Below are 22,324 nucleotides of genomic sequence, written 5' to 3' on the forward strand. Positions count from 1 at the left end.
ATGCCATCTTTATTTTAGGTGCATCACTAAGCCATACAGACACCGCAGAACAGACTCCATTAGTCCACGCAGCGAAGAACGGTCACCGTGACACAGTCATCTACCTCCTTGGCTGTCAAACTGGTAGAGATGACAGGAACTCCTTGGATATCGATGATGATAATATCGAACAATTAGTCCCAGGGTCCAGGCATGCGCTGATAGCTGCGGCTCAGAATGGACATTTGGATATTGTGGAATATCTACTTGATACTGCTGAGTTGATTGTGAGTATACATAATGATCGATTTAAGGACTTAATATGTGTTAGATATGTACTCACATCCTCAGTAATGCCCGTAAAGGCTTCAGATAAGACTTTGTTGATAGCCGCTCTGCTTAGCACATCGAACGTCTTGAGTTCGTTTGGGTTTATCCTCAAATATTTCTCCTTGGTTTATAAAAGCCCTTCTTGAACAAGATTGATTATGTTAGTGTGACTAAAAACAAAGCAAAATAGTAAAATATAAATCCTTTCGTTATAACGACAATCCGTAAATACCAACTAAAAAAAACCAAAACACCGTGGAAATTGGACCAAAAAATCATTTTCTTTATAGGAACTTAACCAACTAATTATTTTGCAGCCCGACGGCATTTGCCCAGTAACAGGCGAGACCGCACTAACAGCCGCCTGCTCTCAAGGCAACGCCGCCATTGCAGACGCACTCCTCATAAGAGGAGCAACTCCATACTCTTTGAATGCAAGACAACTATCACCACTGGCGCTAGCTGCTAAGAATGGAAGATTGGCGTTAGTTTTGAGGCTTCTGGACTCCGGTGCTGACGTCATGGGCTCTGGAGGGAAGATACCTCTGATTCTCGCAGCGGCTGAAGGACATGCCGATGTTGTTGATATGCTGTTGGATCATGGTGAGTGTTACGATATGGTAATTTCTCCATAGGAAAGACTATAAAGATATTCTATAGAACTGAGACTATGTGGGAAAACCGATGAATCAAATGGACTTAGACCATAGAATAACTAGTGTAATAGACTAGCCGTAGTTTGACTGTCAATCAATCAATATGTTTTTTTCAACAAATGCTTCATTAAACTGGTGGTTTTAAATATCTTCTAAGAATCTCTAACATTTAGTCTTCTAAAAAGAAAATTTAAAAGTCTTTACACTCCACCTAGTTAATAAGGTAGAAACAAAGTTTAACAATATCATTGCCTGCAGGTGCTGATCCGGACGCGACAGATGCTGATGGCATATCTCCATTGGGTTGGGCATGCCTCCGATCACGATTACCTACTATGATCATGCTGCTTGATAAAGGAGCTACAATAGGTAAGATCTACTGTACATTTACTTTGATGCCCTTGATGGATGATTCTGTCTTTTCAATCTTACCAAAAAAACTATGCTAAACTATGTATCAGTATATAGAGACTGAAGGCCATAAAGTTTCGACTTCAATTTCGTCCCCAAGGTTTTTAATCTGCCTTGAATGTAAATAAATATATTTTTATTGTACCTTGTTTTCATTTCCTATCTCCAGTCACCATTTTCTGGGCTATCTATCTAAACTTCCTTCTTCTACTCCAGATCAACCAGACGCTAGCGGTCGAACACCTTTGGGTCTGGCATGTGGTGGACCGGCAGATCTGGTCGATATACTGCTGGAGCGAGGAGCTTCGTTGGAGAGGGTCGATCACAGTGGACTGAGGCCACTTGACAGAGCTATTGGACAGAGGAATGTTCCCGTAAGTATCATACGAATAAGATAAGCACGCATTGAAAATATTTCCTATGTATATTAATTATCAAACGATAACAAGAAAAATCTTTGATTTCACAAATCGCATAAAATTAACTTTTGAACTTATTTTAAGTCTTCTTTAGAAGAATGGTGATGATATTTTTTTTCTTTTGTCCTCAGGTCGTGAACTGCTTTCTGAGAAAAGGAGCTAAGCTTGGTCCGACTACGTGGGTTATGGCTTCAGGCAAACCAGAATTCATGTAAGTATTTCTATAAAATATATTTTTATAGAAATATAATATAAAATATATAATTATCATTTAAATTTAAAATGCTTCGTGTAAAAACAACAGCCGCTTTAAATCACAAGAATCTAAAAAAGTTAGTATCAAAACCTTTGATCTGCTTTCTGCTGATTTAGATTTGTTTCATTTCTTCTTTTTTCGTTTCGTTAGCAGATAATCTTACATTTAAGTTGTATTCAAGCATTTTGCTTAAACTTAACTTGGGTTCTTGAGAACACTACCTAATAAGCAGTCGATACCCATGACCAAATTCTAACTTATCAAATCGATTATTCCAGGCTAATACTGCTAAACAAGTTGCTAGAAGACGGGAACCTCCTGTACCGTAAGAACAGACCCTCAGAAGCGGCGCACCGCTACCAGTACGCGCTCAAGAAGATCAACCCTCTCATCAGTGACGAGGGGTTGACGACCCCGAGCACGCAGCCCGTGCCGCAGGAACATGTGTCTGCGTTTGTACAGCTGAAGACTAATTTGTTGCTGAATTTGTCCAGGTGTAAGAGGAAATTGAATGTAAGTATTGCTGATTTACACTATATCTAAACTCTTGTTCCCATATGGAAGAAAACTTATTTTCTCATCCGTACGAATCTCCCCGACAGACTTCATATTAAAATTTAAAATGTTTAGGAAGTTAATGCAAGATGCTGTTGTTAAAAGCATACAAAGTTTTCAAACCTGCCACTGTATATTAAATACAATATTTCTTATTCTGTGTAGAGGCCTTTCCCCGGCAATAGAACAAAAAAGAGTAAAACACGATTGTACCTTTTAGGACTCGCTCCATAGATACATAAAACAATACAGAATTTAGCACTAACGATATACTTTTCGTTTCCAGGAACCATCAGAAGCTCTCGACCTAGCGGCGCGCGCCTCCATCCTGCGGCCGAACGCGTTTGAATGCGCGTACGCCATGTCACGTGCTATCCTCGCGCTCAACAAGCCCTCCGAGGCACTCCCACACGCGCGCCGCGCTCTCCTCCTCGCACCGGCCACTGACATGTCCGCCATACGAACACTCAAGGCTCTCCAGCAAGAAATACTTACTAGAATTAATACTGGCTCCCATAGTCTCAACGGTGATACGAGGTCTATGAGGAATTTTGATACTATCAGTCTAAATATGCCATAAGTTTTACAGTTCAGGTTTTTTATTTATAACTGGCATGTGTTATTTGGTTATCAATGCTGTTAAAATCGTTACAAAAAGCTTTGATCGTGAGAAAATGTTCCATGCCCATTTTATTATTCATTTAGGTACTAGTTGAACAACGAGAAAAAATAAAGGGTTTGACAACATCTGACAAATACGACTTCATCTTTTTGTGTCCTGGTGTGTCTGTTGGCTGGTCTACTAATTAGTTAGTAGACCATCGTGTCAGTTATGAATAAACTATTTCTGAAATTACAGATCATCGTTATTCAAATCCATTACCCATCGATTTTGTATAAGAGTGCCTTGTACACAAGTTTACTTTATACTACAGCAGGTATTGTATAAATATCTTAAACAGATCTAAGATCTTTTACTTTTATTATATTTCACATAATAATTCTAAAAAGAATTATTTTGACTGTAAATATAATCTGTGACGAACGAACGATATAGGAATATGTTATCTGTATAAACGAATGAAGTTTTCTACTATAATATTGTTTAATAGCAACACATTATTTTCTTAGATCTTATTTTATCTGTAAAGTTTTTAATACACTTTCTACAAGATTATTTTATTTAATGTGGTAGTGGCAGTGGGTAGTTGAACAACTTAATTATAAATAGATGTCTAAATCAAAAAATGGTATTGTAAGAGAACAATATAATATACTATTGTGAGATTACTTATAAAATTGTATCTTTATCAAAAAAATGCTTAATTTATTTTGGAGTTTGTTCCACGCGTGTTTTCTTTCGCTTTTTATGAAAATCTAAAGACAAAATATCTACGGACAGTTAAAATTATTGCTATTTTGTGATTTTTTCGACTTATACAACGGCTTTACACGTCCGTGTAGTGTTTTATTCTATGTAGATACAAATATGAGTTTAACTAATATGTTTTATAGTTAATAATATTATGTACGCACATTGACGGATCCAGCGACTTTATAAGGAGGGCGGAATAAAATGCATCAAAACGCTACCCGAGTAGGTACAATATTTAAGTATTGTATATCACATGCTTTTGCGATTTTTGTCATCTCAGAATCCGTCTTTGTGTAGGCACTACGTTTACTATGTGATCACATGTAAATATGTAATCCTTTCCTATTACGACATAAGTATTCGACAATGTACAGTGTCTTAATAAGTCTAGCTTTTTAGCCTCGAATATAATCACGTTTATTTTTATTAATCGCTTGCCATTTTTTTAGAACGCTTTAATTAAATTCTTTAGAAAAATTATAAAAAAATATCTTCGGTGCGAAACTTTGGGTTGAATATGCAATTTTGTTGTTTAAAAAATCATCTTTTGAGTAAAACTCATTTGCCCATTTTCTTGCGTTATTTATAATTTATTAAATTAAATAAATTACTAGAGTGAGTTCAAATTATGTGAAATTTAGGAATGCAATTGTAATGAAGTTTTTTTTGTTTGTTGTGTTGGATGTATCTATATAAAGAGTGATGTATGTTATATTTACTAGTTGATAAATAATTTTATTTATTTTTGAACCCGATGCATAGCCGTATTTTGTAATGTTTTGAATTGTAAATTCTTAATAACATTTAATTTATAATAGTGATTGAGATGTGTACTGTGTATAATCACTTATGTATAAAAAGCAGTTAAAAAACGCAATAAAGTATCAATTATTCGCATTTCTTAACCGTTTTAAATGGTTTTTATTCCGTGAAACACAAAACTCTGGCCAAATGTTCAATTTTTTAAAGACTGAAGCTAAATTGGTGGAAATTAATGCAACATTTACTTATAGCTATGATAGTATAAGAAATATTTTAAGTACAATAGTTACTCAGGCAGTACATATTATTATTATGATTGTATTAAATTTTTCATATTGCTTTATTTCAGTTTTTTATTGATATCCTTTCCCCTACATTTCTTTCAGGTATTTCATTCGTTAATTCACTCTTTCATGCATAATCTGCATTGCATGACTAAGTAAACATAACCTTTTTTCTATAAGGGAGCTGGGGAGGCCTATTACATCAGAACGATCTAAATCGAGCTGTCGATAAATAATTTTGGTTAAGTATTAAGTACTACAGAATTATATATTTTTAAAATCTGAAGTCCAAAACTTAAGTTTAAAAAGATGGGTATAATAGATTTTAGAAATAAAATCATTATTTATTATTAGTTTCTATATTTTAACACATAATAAGGTCAACTTTGTCAAGAAAGCATGTCAACTCTTCCCCTAACAGACACATAACACTCCATAGAATAGGAAACAACATTTTCTTAATAGAAAAATATGTAGAAACTTATAATAATAGTTAATAAAAAACAGATTATTACTTAACATTTAAACAGGCGTAAATAATTCTGAAAATGGATCCGAAGGGATAGCCGGAGTGACCGAGGGAAAAGATCTAGTGTTATACAAAAAAGGTACTAGAGGACTGGTGGAAGCAGGGGTAGTAAAACTAGCTGTTGAGGGGATTCTAGGCGTAGTAAAACTAGCCGTTGAGGGGATTCTAGGGGTAGTAACACTAGCTGCAGCTATCTTCTCATGAAGCGCGAAAGGATTGCTTCTCATCACACCATCGTTATAAAAAGGCGTTGCAATTTCCAGACTAGGTTTTTCCCGCAAATACACAGGTAAAATTATAGGAATAGGTTTTGTAGGGTCAAAAGGAAACATAGGCTTCACATCAATAACTTTCACCTTCGGAGAGGCTTCCGAATCTAACAAGCCGTAGTTATAAATCGGCTTTTTATGTGTCTTTGTATGTTTTTTCTGTGTAACCCGGGTAATTTTAGGAGTGGTCGGTTGGTCTGCGAGGAATATAGAATGGTAGTGCTTCATAATTTCGTGGAGTCTTTGCTTCGTGGCGTTCTGGTTGTCTATTGGAGTGGTGTCTATCATGTCTTTGAAGATTTTCGTGCATTGCGGTGTGTTTACCCGTTTTGAGATTGGACAGGTCTGTAAAACGAAAGATAAAAGTATTATAAAATGTGTTCGAGCTGTAATGGAGAAGTTTGTGTGAATAGTGATAATCTATACGTGTCTATTGAAGTTTCGTTTCACGAAGTTATCAGCGCACCTAGCGTATACTGTAAGAGCTAAAATCAATGCTAACGTCACATATGTAGGTATGCTACATTAAGTCGACAATGTCGAATACGTCCTAAATTGACTAGCATATCGATGTTTTATCGATTTAATACGATAAATCGATCATAATTTTTTTTATCTTTTCTCTATTATATGCGTGCTAGGCAGCTCGACTACTCACTCAGTCTTTTAATTATTTCTCTATATGTATATTTAATATATAACTAAAGCCATACAATTTATGAAATAAAGTTTTAACTCACCATAATCATAGCATCAATGACATTCAACAGTTTCTTCTGCGAGCTACAATGATCACCATACATGGGTATATTGATAAAAGCACTTATATAAGCCTTTTGTAACGCGGCCCATTCTCCCTGTTTAGTAAACTGACGGATTTTGTCCTTCATACGGAAGTAGTCCATGAATTTGTACTTGTTTAATAAACCCATGTTTTGTAGAAGACAAGTTGTCGAGGGGAACTGGTCTTGGCACTAGAAATAAGGAAATACATTTTATAGAAAAAAAAGATATAGGTAATGTTTATTTTTGGTGTGATACAATAATATTAAATAATAGCATAAATTAAAGTAATATTTTTATTTTTTCCGTAATTAAAACGATTTTTGTATATAGACATTTATCATTTTTGTATAAAGACATATGTCCTCGCGGATGAGGCTACGGCGGTCAGTTTCATTGAAAGTGGCCAACGATGCAGGACTTTGCTTACGGTGTTCAAGTGTCTGCACAATACACATATTTCTAGATTATCTCAAAGAAAAATAAATTGAATCAGTGCAGTTTTAGTTGACAGTGTTAGATTGTAAAGAAAATAAAATCTATACTAATATTATAAAGCTGAAGAGTTTGTTTGTTTGTTTGGACGCGCTAATCTCACGAACTACTGGTCTGATTTGAAAAATTCTTTCAGTGTTAGAAAGCCCATTTATCGAGGAAGGCTATAGGCTAAATATCATCACGCTACGACCAAAAGGAGCAGAGTACAAGTAAAAAATGATATAAAAACGGGGAAATTATGACCCTTTCTCTCTTATGTGGCGCAAGCGAAGTTGCGAGGGTCAGCTATATTTAATATAAAATTAGAAACTGCGATGGAAAAGCTTGTAACACCTAACCTCGCTAATCAACACCATTATTTGCAACAAGCAACATTTTTCAACAAATTTACTTACCAAATACTGTGAAGCCTGCCACGCGTATTTCGGCTTAGGCTCTTGAACAACTACATGTTCGGTCCTATACAAATAGTCTAGACCACATTCAGACAACAGATCAAAGCTTACAAGAGGAGGCAGCAGACATATTTCACGACGATGTTTCTGAAAACACGAAATATAAACCAAATTTTTCAATTTTGATACCTTTACAGAGCATGATTTTTATAATACCAACATTGGATTAACAAAAGGGCTCCATTTGATTCTGTTCCTGCACGAAGGCATAGAACAGAAAACAAATGGACGCCTTAGTGAAACAGTCTTGCCAGAAAAAAAAAAGTTAAAACAATAGATTTGATTATATTATATAGATAGAATTAGATTTTTATTCCTGTCTTCTCGAACAAAGATGGATTACATAAAACGAATGGAGCTCTGTGTGAAAGAGTCTTGCCAGAAAAGTAAAAATTGAAAGATAAAAGAGTAAATACGCAATAACAGTGCTAAAGGTAGCGAATTACATGCTTTATAAAACTTATCGGTATTACTTACCGGTCTAAACTTTGATGAACTAATTTGACATCCAGTCTTATGTTTATTGTGCCTGAAATCACAAAACAGCATTTTTTAAAATTTCTCGAAAAAAATATTCCTCATTAGTCTCACCCTCTTATTCATAAATACTCTATAAACATAGTTTAGTTAAAAAACTACTATAATATGTTTTCTTTCTTTCATTTCGCTAAGGAGTGAAAGAAACAAATCTCTTTATAAGCCTTTCATAACTTCATATTATTATATTTTTATGAATAAGAGGGTCAGTCTACACTCAAAAGAGCGCCATCATAGAAGCAGAGATAGTACTTTTTTTATAGAAAATCCATGAGATAGAAGGTAATCTTATTCTACTCACTTGCACGTATCTTCTGATTTCCTCTTATACGGACAGTTCTGAAAATAATACACAATGATTGTCAAATGAAATAATCTTGATTTCCGTTTATTTCCCAAGATGGTGAGAATGAAACAAAGCAAGTTTGTAAGAATCGTATCAAGTGGTCTCTGATCTCTGCCTCTGGAATGTTATAAGTTTGACGTGTCTTTGTGTGTTGTGTGTGTCTGTCTGTCGCATCATAACTTCCAAACGGCTGCAGTGATTTCAATTTAGTTTTTTTGTATTATGTGTAAGCTTTCTTAGACATGTTTGATGAAAATCGGTTGAGCCGTTAAAAAATTATAGGGTTAGGTTATAGGTGAAAGTGAGGGGAGGAGAGGAAATTTACTTAGATGGGTAGCTTTGAATGGGGAGAAAGTTGGTGGTGGGAATATTAGAATGGCTTTACCTAACTAGCCAATCTATAAAAAGTATGAAAAAAATTGAGTATAAAATCGGGCGTTTCTTTAATTTTTAATTATTAGTTACGTATGTACAACTTTAGCACAATACAAACCTCAGTAAGTACATCCAAAGTACAAGCTAATATCTTATTAATCTCACATTCTCCTTCATAGTCTTTCACTTTTTTGCTCAAACATTTGGTGACTACTCTCGCCTTGGCTTTCTTCCACGTTTGATGGGCGTCGGTAAAGTTGTCTAACAGTTTCATGTACGCCATTGTGTCTACGTTGCCCGTGTCGCCTATGATGCCTAGCTTTCTGAATACACAGGTCTCTTGTAGGCACTGGAATGGAGAGGTGATTTTTAATTTTCGTATTTTATTATGATAAGTTTTGAATGGTGATCCAAATTTGTGAACACTAATTATTCGTATTATTGCGATATATTTTTGTATGTTACATAATAATATACATATAATGTGACAAGAAAGCTGGCTAAATTTATTAAAAAAAAAACTGATTATGGAACCGCAGTGAAGTAGTCTCATCTATTATCAGTTATAATAAAAAACTTGAAAAGCATTTCATAAATTGACAACACTGGTGTCAATGACTATGCCAGAATAAATTTCCCAAAGAAAAATGGCATAATATTTTTACCAGAAATAACATAAATTCATTTTTTTTCTCAGCTAGCTATTTAGCTGTAAGAACGCAACAGACTAAAATATAGTTCTACATCTAAAAGATACTCACAGGCTGAGGCAACAACATCAAATCCTTAGGCGGCTCAGGTCCAACAGTACTGGTGGTCGGAGTCTCCGTACTCATTGGCGATGAAGTATTAGTAATAACCAGTCTATCATGACCTCTCCATGTTAATTGGAACCCACACTGGGACCTCCAACTAGGCTGAATGAATTCACTCATATCGCAACAGTCTAATGGATCTGTGGTTGACGAATCCTGTGAAAATAAAACGATTATTTAATTTAAGGCCACTGGCAATATTGTAAAAAAAGACCTTTATTTTTGTTAAATTTATTAGAGCATTTGAACATGTCTCTATAAATACTTCTAGTTCTCAAAATATGTTTTATAAGAGAAAAATAACCTTCAGTTAACCAGATCAGTGGATATTTTGTACTAGCTGACCAGCGCAACTTTGCTTGCGTCACATAAGCGAGAATAGGTCATAATTTTCCCCGGTTTTGAATAATTTTTCGTTGCTACTCCGCTCCTAATGTTTGTGGCGTTATGTTATATGGCCTATAGCCTTCCTCAATAAATATTTTTACCGGTATTCTGCTCCTATTGGTCGTAGCGTGATGATATATAGCCTATAGCCTTCCTCAAAAAATGGGCTATCTAACACTGAAATAATTTTTCAAATCGGACCCGCAGTTTCTAAGATTAGCGCGTTCAAGCAAACAAACAAACAAACTCTTCAGCTTTATAATATTAGTATAGATGTGACGCAAGCGAAGTTGCGCGGGTCAGCTAGTTTTATAATATAAGTATAGAAGAACAATATAGCAGCGCCCCTAGCGGATTCTGTAGAAACTATTTTTTACTCCTTGACATGCCTAAGGCCGTTGCAGTATACCAGTTTTCAACAGTAGTATGCATGTAAGGATACCGATGGTTCCTTCTTCCATTCTGATGCCGGAAACGAGCTTCGGACCTTTCGGTCCAACAGTAAGGTGACTATTGTGTTACTATGAGGCGCCCATAGCCAGTTGCGTTTACTGGTCGTTAAACGATCCGTGGGTGAAGCAACCATTGTCGCGGTCATTCCATAGATGGTTGACCGCATAGTGGTATTTGAACTGGGCGTCTCCGTGCTACGTCGGTCCCGGTCGTTGTCTACTAAGATAACAGTCGCTAAGCCACGTCAAAGGCCTCTCGGGCGGCTTGAACAACTTTGACACTAGGTTGACCACTAACTATACAACAAAGAAAAGAACAAACATTGTGTTACTTACTACAACAGACGGCATGGGTGTCGTCATCAGGTTTAAATCAACAGCTTTTATGATATCGTCGTCATTATTAACTGGTGGAAGACGAAGACGAGGTTGAATCTGAAATCAAAATTCAATTTTAAGATTGAATGAATGAAAAACTCTTTATTGTACCGCTAGCTGACCCGCGCAACTTCGCTTGCGTCCAATAAGAGAGAATGGGTGAAACTTTTCCCCGTTTTTGAAACATTTTTTACTGGTACTCTGCTCCTTTTGGTCGTAGCGTGATGATATATAGCCTATGTCCTTTCTCGGGTATCAAAATATCTCCATGCCAAATTTCATGCAAATTGGTTCAGTAGTTTAAACGTGATTGAGTAGCAGACAGACAGACAGACAGAGTTACTTTCGCATTTATAATATTAGTATGGATAAAGGAAACACGAATAACATAAAATATACTTAAAATGAAAGTACAATTGGCGGCTTTATCGCACAGTGGCAATCTCTTCCAGGCAACCATTGGATGGAGGGATATAAAAGCAGTTGAAATAAAATTTAAGTTAACCAAGAAACAATAATGGGACTGCATTTGGAGCCTAGGTATTGACTATTGGTGTATAAAACTGCTAATCACGAGCTTTAACGTTCGATTCTTGAGTCGGGCAAAATTCTTAACAAGGTGCAAAATATCGTCTGATATTTTATCCCTTTTGTAATTACATTTTAAGAAGGCATGTTTGTAATCTTACCTGCAAATTGGGTGTGTGTGTTTCTTGATATTTAGGCTCATGAGTGTGTTGTGCTATGAAGGAGTTGAAGCCACATTCTTGAAGCAAAGTCGCGTTGAACAACTCGGGAACATTGCAGCATTTCTGCTCAAAGTACTGTGGAAACAAATGATTATATTTTTTCGTTTAATATTATATCTGTGATCAATTACTATCTCGTACTCAACTATTAAATAACAAGTTTATTAATTTTGGCTGAGGGTACAATGCCATCTAGTGACAGCAAATGAAGTTTTTCAAATACAATAAACCACCATGTGTGGTTACTAGTACTTAAATTCAATAAATGTAATCAAAACTTATGTGTAGGTACTTACATGAGTCAAGAACCATGCAGGTCGTCGTTCCGATGGCAAATTCTTTTCGAGGCCTATGTATTTACTGAAACAATAAAATATTATGTATCAACCAAAACATTTATTTCTTCATTGGATTTTTTACCCCCGATTTCTGAGTTCATTTAGCGGTAGTTTATCTATTAAATAGCGTTTTTTTATATGAGTTTTGACACTATTGAATAGATAAACCACCGCTAACTGTACCTCAGATACCGGGGTTTAGAGCAGCAAATTTACACAAATCGAGGAATTCATCCATAGCCTTTATTCAACTAATTAATTTAAATAATATGTTACCTCTGTGAAAACATGGTGTTGAGGCCAGCAAGCGATGTCACCATCGAACATGAATCATCTTTACTCAGGCTTTCTTCCGGACAGTTCTGATAAAATAAAAAAATAAGTTATTAAACTTATTGTCCTATCTTAAATTTAACTCCCGTGGTAAATATCTTGTCAGTCTATAATGTAAGCTTTTCTGGTTCAGATCTTTTGTGAATAAGATAGTTTTTGCCCTTATGCCCTTAAAACTTTCGTCATAAAAGTCCATAGGTAAATCAATTTCACAGTGAGAGCGTAGGTACCTACAGAGTAAACGATTACTTGAGCATTTAAAATATTTATAAGTGCTTGTCTAGCTTAATTTGTCGAATTCCTAAGCTCTCAGTGAAGCAATGTATATTCTTTTGGATTAAGTAGGTATGTCGTCATACAAAGATTTAAAATTCATAGTAAAATGTTGTCATAAACCATGCGCTAACAAGAAAACACGATTTTTTAAAAGTTCCCACTTACTCTAATCAGCTGGTCCACAACACAATGCAACAACGCTTGCCCCGGGCAAGTATTCGTGTATCTCTTAGTCCTGTTCTCATAGCAGTTGTCCAGGACTGTATCTACCACAGACTGCCATGCCCCGGGAGGTAGGAGTTGGGTTAATATAGCCTTAGTAGTGTCTTTAGGTGGCAGAGCATTTGGTAAACCTAGTTTTGTGTTGATACAGTTCCATTCTCGACACTGGAAAGTTGAAATAGGTTTTTAATGATACATCTACTGCATTTAATATAGTAGGTATAACCCTCGTATTCATAAAAATATATGAACTTATATAACGCTTGTAAAGACTTTTGTTTCTTTCACTCCTTAGCGAAATGAAAAAGAGAAAACTTATTTTAGTAGTGTTTTAACTAAAATAGGTTTATAGTGTGTTTATGAATAAGAGGGTAAGTATATATACCTACATACTACATACGTATATCGCATTTTTTAAATTACATATTGATTAAGTATATTATTACAAAGTTAATATTACGCCGATATTGTGATGCATATCAAAACAATGCATAAATATTGTAGTTAGGTACTTTTAATATGTGCCATGAGGTACTTTAATCAATTAATAAATATATTTTTATAAACTTTAGAGTAAAAAATGAACTTCCAGTGATGAAAGGCTTAGAAATTCTCATCCGTATAAATTAATATTCATTATCTATTAACAAAAACAAAAACTTAAGTAGCAATCGTTAACAAACAATAGTAAACTGAAAGTTAATTAATTACTATCGTACTCGAACAATAATATATTTTGTTTACAAACGATAAGTTAAGTACGTGTATGGATAGATTTTAATACTATCAATAACACTTACCCTCGGTTTCTGAATACATTTAGCGGTAGTTTATCTATTCAATAGCGTTAAAAACTCATATAAAAGCTATTGAATAGATAAACTACCGCTAAATGTTCTCAGAAATCGGGGGTTAGAGATGCATTTTTAATTATTCTTTGGTCTCTGCCTATACCTATAGAAAAAAAGGCGTGATTTCACTTTGGTAGATGTGTAGGTACTAAGTAGGTATGTATTCTTACCAGACGTGAGTTTATTAGGTAAGAATAACCGCAAGCAGCTTGCACTGAAATCTGAAAAAATAATAATAAATCTAAAAAACAATATTTCATGGCAAATCGGTATAAAAAAATAACCATTTCCTTTCGTGTGTGGGAGATTTTTTGTATGAATATAAAATCTATTTAATATAAGAATATTTACAATTTATATTTAATGTAAAATATTTGAACTGTAGCGTAGTTTATATAACAAAATATATTTTTTAAGGTGAACTCAAGATTATAGATTGCATAAAAATTCTTATATTTAACTTGGATTGACCGATAAAATATTACTTAGTCGCATTATCTGAACGAAATAACAACGATATTTCATCATCAATAAAGCTTAAATTACTGATTTTAATTTAATAAATCACACAAACATATTTCTTAAATATCTTATTAACACTCCTCTTTTTTTTTAAATAGCGACTATTCTTTAAAAAAATATACACCACTCATTTTATCAATTAAGTACTTCAAAACTTTCTAAATTAAAATAAAAATAAACGCTCCACATCTATATAACCTTTCATTTCTATATATTTCACGAAATAAACCAAAAATAAATAAATATATACATACCGCTGGTAAAACGAAAAACAACCACAATAACTTCATATTTATTTGAACATTCAAGAACGACTGGCTAGCGGATAAAACTGGCCTCAGATATCTAGGGTCGCGACTTGAGATAACACTATTTTGCGTCTGTTAAATGGGGCGACGCGCCTTGAACAGCTATCACACCATACAACGTGGGTATAGAGTGAAAATAGTATTTTATAGTAAATCACCTCACTATATTATGCGTAGGTACGTTTCTGGAATGTACAGCCATTGTTTTGAGTCGTATTGTACCTGGTCTTACTACCTGCGTCAAAAATAGCTAGAATTCCCGTTGCACGCTTAGAGATGGTTCGGTATGCGTAGGGATGTAGCTGTATGCCAAGAGATTATTTTTCAAATTTAAATTATTTTCATTCGCAAATTCAAATTATAATTATTCATTGGGGTTAGTAAATTACAAAAACATGTAGGTACATAGGTATTGTGTTTGTAAATTTGGTAATAGTTTTGTTGTATATTATTTATACAGTGTGCAAAATGTATAGTTGTATACTTTGATTGCGTCATAAATGATATAAAAGTATTTACGTAACGTGATGAGTGTGACATAGACTTGAGTGATCATTTCGAACTTTTATACTTGATAGTGAGTTTTAACCAAGTATCGATTAGTATATGTTTTTTTTAAGTTACATAGGCAATTTTTTAACTTTATATTTTATTTGAAGGTGTGAAAATGAATATTAACAATGTAACTTGTAATATCACTGACCGAAAGCGTGGAATGTGTTATTAACTTCATTTGTTTTTTTGGGAGGGTAAATAAAAACCACATAATTATATCTAACATAATTTATTGGAAGATTCCATAAATTAAAAAAAAGTTTACACATAAATCAGCTACTTACAGAAATAAGCAGAAATTACTACACAGATAGTTGCATGGATAACTAATTCACTAGTTTTGAGAGATGACCGAGAGATGGCGTTGTACCGTCGATAGTTGATGCGTGAGATCAATAGATGGAGTGACTTGTAATTTAAAACTACCAATTTTTTTCTAATGGTATGCTACATGGAAGAATTGGTACAAAAATGTTCTAAATTTAATAAGAAATCAGACAACTATCTGTGTTATAAAGTGTATTGTTCTAGGCGCAAACTAACCGTTTAAAACAGCTATCAAGATTCATAAATTTTCGATACTAATTAGGTATTTTTACGGACGTGAATTCAGAACTAACTTAGTCTGTTCAGCGATTGTTTTGAATGCCGCGTTGCTATGACAACGACGTAAAGCAACATTTACTATACGCAAAGGCAGCTTCATAGAACAGGGTTCATAAAACGTAATACTGCAAGTTGACAAAGAGCTTAAATTACTTCAAAACATCGCTGAACAGACTCAAATATTTTTACAGGCAGTGTCTCATAGGAATATATAACCGATAATTACAGTTTTGTTTTTTTAATTTTCGTCAACATTAGTCAATTGCGATTAATTCAAAATCTATGAAGCGTCCACTCTATTAATCTACAAATCAAAACAGGTTTTATATGCGATGAAAATTCAAAGCTCACGTAACTTTTTCTTCTGAATTACTTTTCTGTTGTTCTCTTTCTAGCCTGCCCACAACCAAGACAAACTTGGTAAAGGTAGGTAAAGGTTTCACCGTATTTAAAACCCATTTTGCATTATAGTATTATGCGTATAAGTCGCGATAATTTACATACATAATATCACGCCTGTTATACTCAAAGTAGTTTGCAGAGATAATTGAAATACACCCACGTTTTGCCATTAACAATGTTATAGGGGGCGAGCCTATGATCATTTAGAAAGTTATATCATTCATATTGAAGAATCAGTTCTGAATTCCCGCCCGCGGACCAGCGCGTACAATCGGCATTAAGTTAGAAATCACAGATGCATTACAAAATGTACATAAAGAAAAAACCTGCATTTTACAAAACTTGTCCCATATATGTGCAGTCAACAACTCAACCACTTTATTGGTACAATTGAACCTGAAAAAGGAAAATGACATACAATTAGCATAAAATTTATATTTGATTAAAGGACTTATATGTATGCTTGTTACACTATCGAACTAGCATATATATACAAGTTATTAATTATTGGTTTTAATAGTAAAGGAAAACATTGTAAGTATTATTGTCTAACAATAAAGCAAAGCACTGATTCTATGAACAATTTAACTGATAATTAAAAATATTTGAATGACTACATGAAAAATGTGATTCATATAGGTACCAGTTTATGGAACAGTTAAAGATTTACTAGTTGGTTATAACCATTTACTAGTTGGCCATAACACCTCTTGATAAAGGGAAAAAAATATTGCTATGACCCTTATCTTTTTCATATTAAAGGCCAATGGAAGGTAACTATTATGCATACCTAATTTGTGTATTGAAAACTGTGGATCACAGGAAGGCGCCGAAGCCGAACGCTCTCTTTATGCTCTCGAAGTAGTACCGCCGCCAGTTCTCACGAGTCTGTTCCACCTCAGCCGTCGGCACCAGCTCTTGTTTCACTGTCACTAGGGTATGGTCATCCTGTAATACAACCATACATTTGTATCAAGACTCTAAAATTAGTCAGAGAGAGTCTAGAGCAAGTTTTGTGAAATAAGGACATTTCTATTAGGTATGCACTGCAAAGGCTATTTAAATATCTACACCGAGCCCGACGTGGTTCAGGTTTAAGGTCTTAACCCTACTTGCGATGCCCGCAAATCTCCATCGCCAAGCTTACGAAAAGCTGTTTTAACTAATAATAATTGCTAATTGCATTATTTCTTTGGTCATTGCTTCAAACGCCTTTTTATGAAATCTGATATGAGAGACTAACATAATAAACAATAGCAAATCCAAAATGCAACTTACTTTCTCCTCAATATTAAAGGTAACTTCAGAGAAGTGTTGATCAGGCCACTGCTTGTATCTCCAATATTGTACTATCTTATTAGGCGGCACTAGTTCTCTAAACTCGCCAGTTATATTCCCGCCGAAAAGTGCGAATTTACCGCCTTTTTCCGCTTCCATTTTCACGTGCCCCTGCAAAAAAAGAAATAAAAATGTTATGTTCTTAATTCAAAATTTTAGAGGGAAAGGAGCTCACCTAACCTAATAAGTAATTTGAAACTCTAATATTCAAAAGGTACTAATCGAAATCATGTGTTATTTACCTAGAATCGCTTGATGTGTAATTTTAAAAGTAGGTACCTAGTCATATAAGGTTAAAAAGATAAAGATATTCAAATTTAAATTATTAATGTATCAATGTAGTTGATGGTTAAGATAGCTTTAGTATAGACTAATATAGCCCAATATAATAGTGTTAAAACTTAGTGCACTGTCTCTTTTCCCAGTGTGTAGTGTTTAAACCTGTTAGGTGTCTATTCGAAAGTAGAACAACAAAGGAGCTAAGGTTTCAATATGGAACAAAAGAAAAAATAAAGCCATGTTGTTTTATTTTGTGGCTATGGTAGAGTGGCTTTTTATTGTCTGCATTTTGTTGCAATAGAGGGACCAAGGCGCCATTTTCATTGGAGTTCTGATTTTTTTTAATGGGTTTCCAGAATAAAAATTCAGAAAAATAATTTATAATATTTATTTCTTTCACAGATTCGACTACTATAATATAATACATTAAATTTAAAAATTATACTAAATATACATAAATATCTTAACAAATCAGATTATAAATTACGTATAAATAAATAATGATGGGAATAAAACACCTAACGCTACAATAACAATCTCAATCGTAAATAGACACCTAAAAAGCATCATCTAAAATTATTTTACTACAATCTCTATACTTTGGAAATGTCGACTATAATGATTTAATTATTTATTTAGACAACAGGCCTTCTAGATTATATTGTAAGTTAGTTAAACTATTTTGGTAACTATGTTGAGAATAACAAGCAATTCATCTAACTAACACACACCACTTCCATATTCAAAATCTTTCATGCAGCCAGCCATAATCGTTTAAAAAATATGGCATAGTTTTTTTTAGACGCGTTAAATATTTATTTATAGGGGGTCTATTTTAGGCACGTCTTTTATATGCTCTAAGGAAGATTTAGACATATTTCGCAGTATTTAAGAGAATGCAGCTATAAAGGCATTGTGGCGTCTATCATAACACTCATAATTATAAGCCCTTGGTAATAATTAAGGGACACATAAGCCTAATTATAATGCATACTTCCGATTAGCTTGACTAGCTTGGCTCTACTACTAAAATGTTCTCCCCAATAAGTTAAGCATTAAAATCTGCACATTATGAACCAATTTGAACCATCAACAAGCAACTTCAGATCAACAAGTTAGTAATTCACAAGGAGTTCAACAATTTCTCTCAAACATACCTGCGTGAATGCAGTCACCATTTCTATTCGTGTCATCGCATCGTAGAACTCTTGGGCGCGACATTGGAACTTTTCAGAAATTTCTATAGCTTTCGTATCTAACTTGCATCCAATCTGTTGCTTAGTTTGAGGAGCTACGACAGGCTCCATATTAACCTTCTTGTTGAAACCGCTTGTGATCATTGAAATATTGTCCGGTTTGACTGAAGCTTCGCCCTTCTTAGGCAAGATGAGGCCTTTAGAGAACTCCTCTTTGAGACTACGGATGTATTCGCTGAGTTGTTTACGGATTTGGTCGCGGCCAACGTTATGCATGAACGCCTTGACCCTTTGAGCTTCGTCCCCACTGCCTTTGATTGTGACTGCGATCTGGAAATAAAAGAAGCACCATTTTAGTACATATTATGATTTGTAATAATTAGTCTATTAAGGTAGAGATTGTAGCAACTGGTACATGGCCAGCGTGATGGTCTCAAGGCCTAACCCTTTTCACATTCCGAGAGGAGACCCTCGCCCAGCAGTGGGACATTAATAGAGAAATTGCAAAAAATATTGCCAAATTGTTTGAATCATATATTATCAAATTCTGAATAGTGAACCATTCTGAATTAGTAGTCAGGGGTAAGAAAGGAGAGTTAATATAGGTGATCTATCAAATTTTAATTGACTCGTTGGAGATGTTATATGATATCTTAATAAACATCATACATTTTTTATTCAATCAATGATGACAAGCATATTTGACTGATAATAGTTTTTACTTACAATACTGTACATTTTACACAATATTATGCAAATTATAGTGTGTAATCAGCTGACCACAAAACCAAATTATTTCCTTTTTATAAAATGTGGTTGATATATCAATGTAGCCATTCATTTAACTTACTAAAATTTCAAGCAATAATGTTATAAGATTTTCTATTAGGTACTTAGCAGACTAATATAGTTAAAATGAATCATGGTGATGTATCATATAGTGCTCATAAGATAAGCATAAATTACTATTATTTCAGATAAAATCTAGTAGATTTTAAGAACAGCAAAAGTTGACTGACAAACATTCATTGGAATTTGGAAATGTTAAATCTAGCCAATATGTTTCTAGAATGCTCTAGAAAAAGCATCTTCAAAGTAACTTAAATAGTATTACACAAGAAGTACGGCATTTATAAGTCAAACATGGCCCAGCCTTTCTTTCAACTATATCAGCTTCCAGTCTCACCAAATGCAACTACCCACCAGTATTGTGCAAGGAGCGACTGCCTATTGGATCTCCACAACTCGGTTGTAAGTCGAAGTAAAAATCAAAATCCTAAACCAGCCACTGATAGTAAGAAAATAACAAAATGTATTTCAATTCACTCTCAATACATGTATTCATTGTGTATTGCTCGAGTTACTTTCCATATAATGTTTATAAACATTTATTTTATTAGAAATTCTAATGTCTGTAACTGTTCTTCTACTTTGTATTGCAGATAAGATGGCCTGCAGATGCTAAAAATATAATATGTTAAACTACATACCCGAGGACTTGTAATAGAAAGAGATGATTCTTATTTGAAAACTTTATGTTGTTTTAACTTCAACTTTGTTTACATTGTTATTCTGTTAATTGTAAAAGAGTAATTAGTGTTTGGTGAAGAACTCCTATTGAGTACAAAAAATCCTACTAAGTGGGTTTGTCCGTATCGGATTTGTTAAGTAATTATCTCTTGTTAGAAAAATAAAGTTAAGACCTGTGATCTAAACTGATTATAACCTAGAACCTTATACACAATTGGTTTCTATAATCAGTGGGACAAGATTCAAGAGCAAGATTCCTCATATCACTTGTTCTTATAATTCTAATTGACCTACATTCTAAGGCTACCAGTAAACTGTATGTGTGTAGTATACATTATAATGAGCATTTTAATTCAATTACTTCAGTTACTTCTTTTGATGAGCAGCTGTAATTCAAGTCAGTTTAATTGATCAAATAACTAGACAAATATAAACATACAGCCAATGTTTGATCAAATTCATCTTAGTGAGTATGAGTTCTTTATGTATATAGGCAAGTCCATTTTGAGTCAACATATTGGTTAACAACAAAATGTTATTAAACCATAGTAAAATATATAAAAAAAAATGCTGACTCATTGCCTATGACACTGGTCTCCAACAGATGCCTAAACCAATGAGGTTAACATAATTCTCTATTACAAAATCATAAAATCAAAGCATAAAGAGACAAAAGTTGGAAGAGTGACTAAGATCACTTAACGTTAAAGTAAAATTTACAAATTATGAATGAAAAAATACCTAACTATAATAGATCACTAGAAAAGTACTGCACTTGGTCATCCCTTATTATATTGGTAGGCTAAATGCAGTATAACAGAATACAATGGTTATGAACCTATCCTTATATAGGTTATGTCAATCAAATGTTATATGAAAGTCAAGGGAAAATTAAAAGTATAACTTAAAAGTGAATTTAAAACTTACATCCACTTCGCTGACGTCGTTCTCCTCAGATAGATTCGGGATATGGACCTCTCCCTTCACCGGTTCCTTGCCACCAGCCAAAGTGCCTTCCCACTTCAGTTTGATGTCCCATTCATAAAAGAATATTAGTTTTCCTTTCCTATTGTTAGCAGACGCCTCCCCATCCATCTTCTCCACCTCCGTAACCTTACAATCAATCCCATTCTTCGCTATTTTAAAGTTAATTAACAATTCTTTTAGACGTTCCTTCGACCACGGACCAGCGTTTTTCTCCGTCCAATGCCAGTTGTTCACATTTGTAGCATCCGGTCGCTCTTCCACAATCCATCTAGGGTCTCCTTCTCCCCATTTAGCCATGTCTTCAGTATACTTCTAAGCACAAGGTCTTCCGATTATAATTTTCAGAATAGCACACACGCAAATGTTGCGACAAAATCGTGACAGTAAAGATTTTTGACACGTCGCTCTCAGTGAAAGCAATTCTAGCACTTCAGTACGCAATAATACACAGTCAGCTTACAAATAATCCGCGTGCGAGTGTTCAGATGGCATAGAAAATTAACAATTTTCGAGAAAAGTCGCGTAAGAACCAAACCATGCCATTGTCCAATGACAGTTACTGTGTTGCTACTTTTTAATTTAATTTACCCCCAATAATTTTGAGCAGACGTTAGTTTGTACTTACATTGAACAAACAGTTTTTTTTTTATTCAAAACTGATATTATTATTAGGTAAAACTGTTTACATGAATTAGTAGGGATATTTTTAAAATAAATAGACAGATTTTTAATTTAACGTATCTTGTTAACAATGTGTGTACCTACAATTACAGATATTTTAATGTGATGGCAATAATTTTGACAGTTTCTGCATGATTCTAGAAAGCAGGGGTACCAACAAGTTAACTGTATCCGGATGTCAAATCTAATACGTTTCGTTAAACGCAGCCTCTTTTTCCTCTTTAAGTTGATACATAAATATTGTAAAGTATAAGAATGAAATAAATATACATTTTTATTGTAAAAAGAAGTGCTTAAAAA

The 22,324-nt window shown here is 34.0% G+C and overlaps 3 protein-coding genes across 6 annotated transcripts in view; 1 reads left to right on the forward strand and 2 right to left on the reverse strand.

The window, feature by feature from the left end:
* rols (zinc-RING finger and ankyrin repeat domain-containing protein rolling pebbles) overlaps positions 1–5,086 on the forward strand; it is a 206,831-nt gene extending 201,745 nt beyond the window's left edge. For all 4 annotated transcript variants that reach the window (XM_076118934.1, XM_076118938.1, XM_076118935.1 and 1 more), the window contains 7 exons: positions 19–266; positions 627–912; positions 1,224–1,334; positions 1,593–1,750; positions 1,927–2,006; positions 2,330–2,564; positions 2,893–5,086. In XM_076118934.1, the coding sequence (XP_075975049.1) occupies positions 19–266; positions 627–912; positions 1,224–1,334; positions 1,593–1,750; positions 1,927–2,006; positions 2,330–2,564; positions 2,893–3,186 (1,412 nt within the window). In that variant the 3' untranslated portion in view covers positions 3,187–5,086. The remainder of the gene's footprint in view (positions 1–18; positions 267–626; positions 913–1,223; positions 1,335–1,592; positions 1,751–1,926; positions 2,007–2,329; positions 2,565–2,892) is intronic.
* Positions 5,087–5,367: 281 nt separating this feature from the next.
* On the reverse strand, positions 5,368–14,539 carry LOC142976113 (uncharacterized). The gene is made up of 14 exons (XM_076119348.1): positions 14,397–14,539; positions 13,791–13,841; positions 12,713–12,934; positions 12,215–12,300; positions 11,897–11,960; positions 11,541–11,675; positions 10,810–10,908; positions 9,581–9,790; positions 8,938–9,168; positions 8,400–8,437; positions 8,039–8,090; positions 7,502–7,648; positions 6,566–6,799; positions 5,368–6,170 (listed from the first exon to the last, which is right to left on the reverse strand). The coding sequence occupies exons 1-14, from the start codon at positions 14,430–14,432 to the stop codon at positions 5,550–5,552; spliced, it is 2,226 nt and encodes a 741-aa protein (XP_075975463.1). The 5' UTR covers positions 14,433–14,539; the 3' UTR covers positions 5,368–5,549.
* A 679-nt stretch (positions 14,540–15,218) lies between these two features.
* LOC142975917 (activator of 90 kDa heat shock protein ATPase homolog 1) lies at positions 15,219–21,900 on the reverse strand. The gene is made up of 5 exons (XM_076119063.1): positions 21,284–21,900; positions 18,788–19,156; positions 17,292–17,462; positions 16,804–16,961; positions 15,219–16,409 (listed from the first exon to the last, which is right to left on the reverse strand). Exons 1-4 carry the CDS (start codon positions 21,638–21,640, stop codon positions 16,830–16,832), a joined length of 1,029 nt encoding a protein of 342 aa, XP_075975178.1. The 5' UTR covers positions 21,641–21,900; the 3' UTR covers positions 15,219–16,409; positions 16,804–16,829.
* Between the last annotated feature and the right edge of the window lie 424 nt (positions 21,901–22,324).

Source organism: Anticarsia gemmatalis, chromosome 10 (genome assembly GCF_050436995.1).
Source record: "Anticarsia gemmatalis isolate Benzon Research Colony breed Stoneville strain chromosome 10, ilAntGemm2 primary, whole genome shotgun sequence".
Lineage (NCBI taxonomy): Eukaryota > Metazoa > Arthropoda > Insecta > Lepidoptera > Erebidae > Anticarsia > Anticarsia gemmatalis.

What these genes read in the sequence shown, in the direction of transcription:
- LOC142976113 (XM_076119348.1), bottom strand. Translation starts at nt 14,432, where the DNA reads ATGAAGTTATTGTGGTTGTTTTTCGTTTTACCAGCG. An exon ending in TGTTTTTCGTTTTACCAGCG is followed by an intron (nt 13,842 to 14,396) that starts GTATGTATATAT and finishes TTATTTTTTCAG; the next exon opens with ATTTCAGTGCAAGCTGCTTG. An exon ending in TCATTGATGCTATGATTATG is followed by an intron (nt 6,171 to 6,565) that starts GTGAGTTAAAAC and finishes TTCGTTTTACAG; the next exon opens with ACCTGTCCAATCTCAAAACG.
- LOC142975917 (XM_076119063.1), bottom strand. Translation starts at nt 21,640, where the DNA reads ATGGCTAAATGGGGAGAAGGAGACCCTAGATGGATTGTGGAAGAGCGA. An exon ending in ACGACGTCAGCGAAGTGGAT is followed by an intron (nt 19,157 to 21,283) that starts GTAAGTTTTAAA and finishes TTTTATTTCCAG; the next exon opens with ATCGCAGTCACAATCAAAGG. An exon ending in CCTTTAATATTGAGGAGAAA is followed by an intron (nt 16,962 to 17,291) that starts GTAAGTTGCATT and finishes GTTGTATTACAG; the next exon opens with GATGACCATACCCTAGTGAC.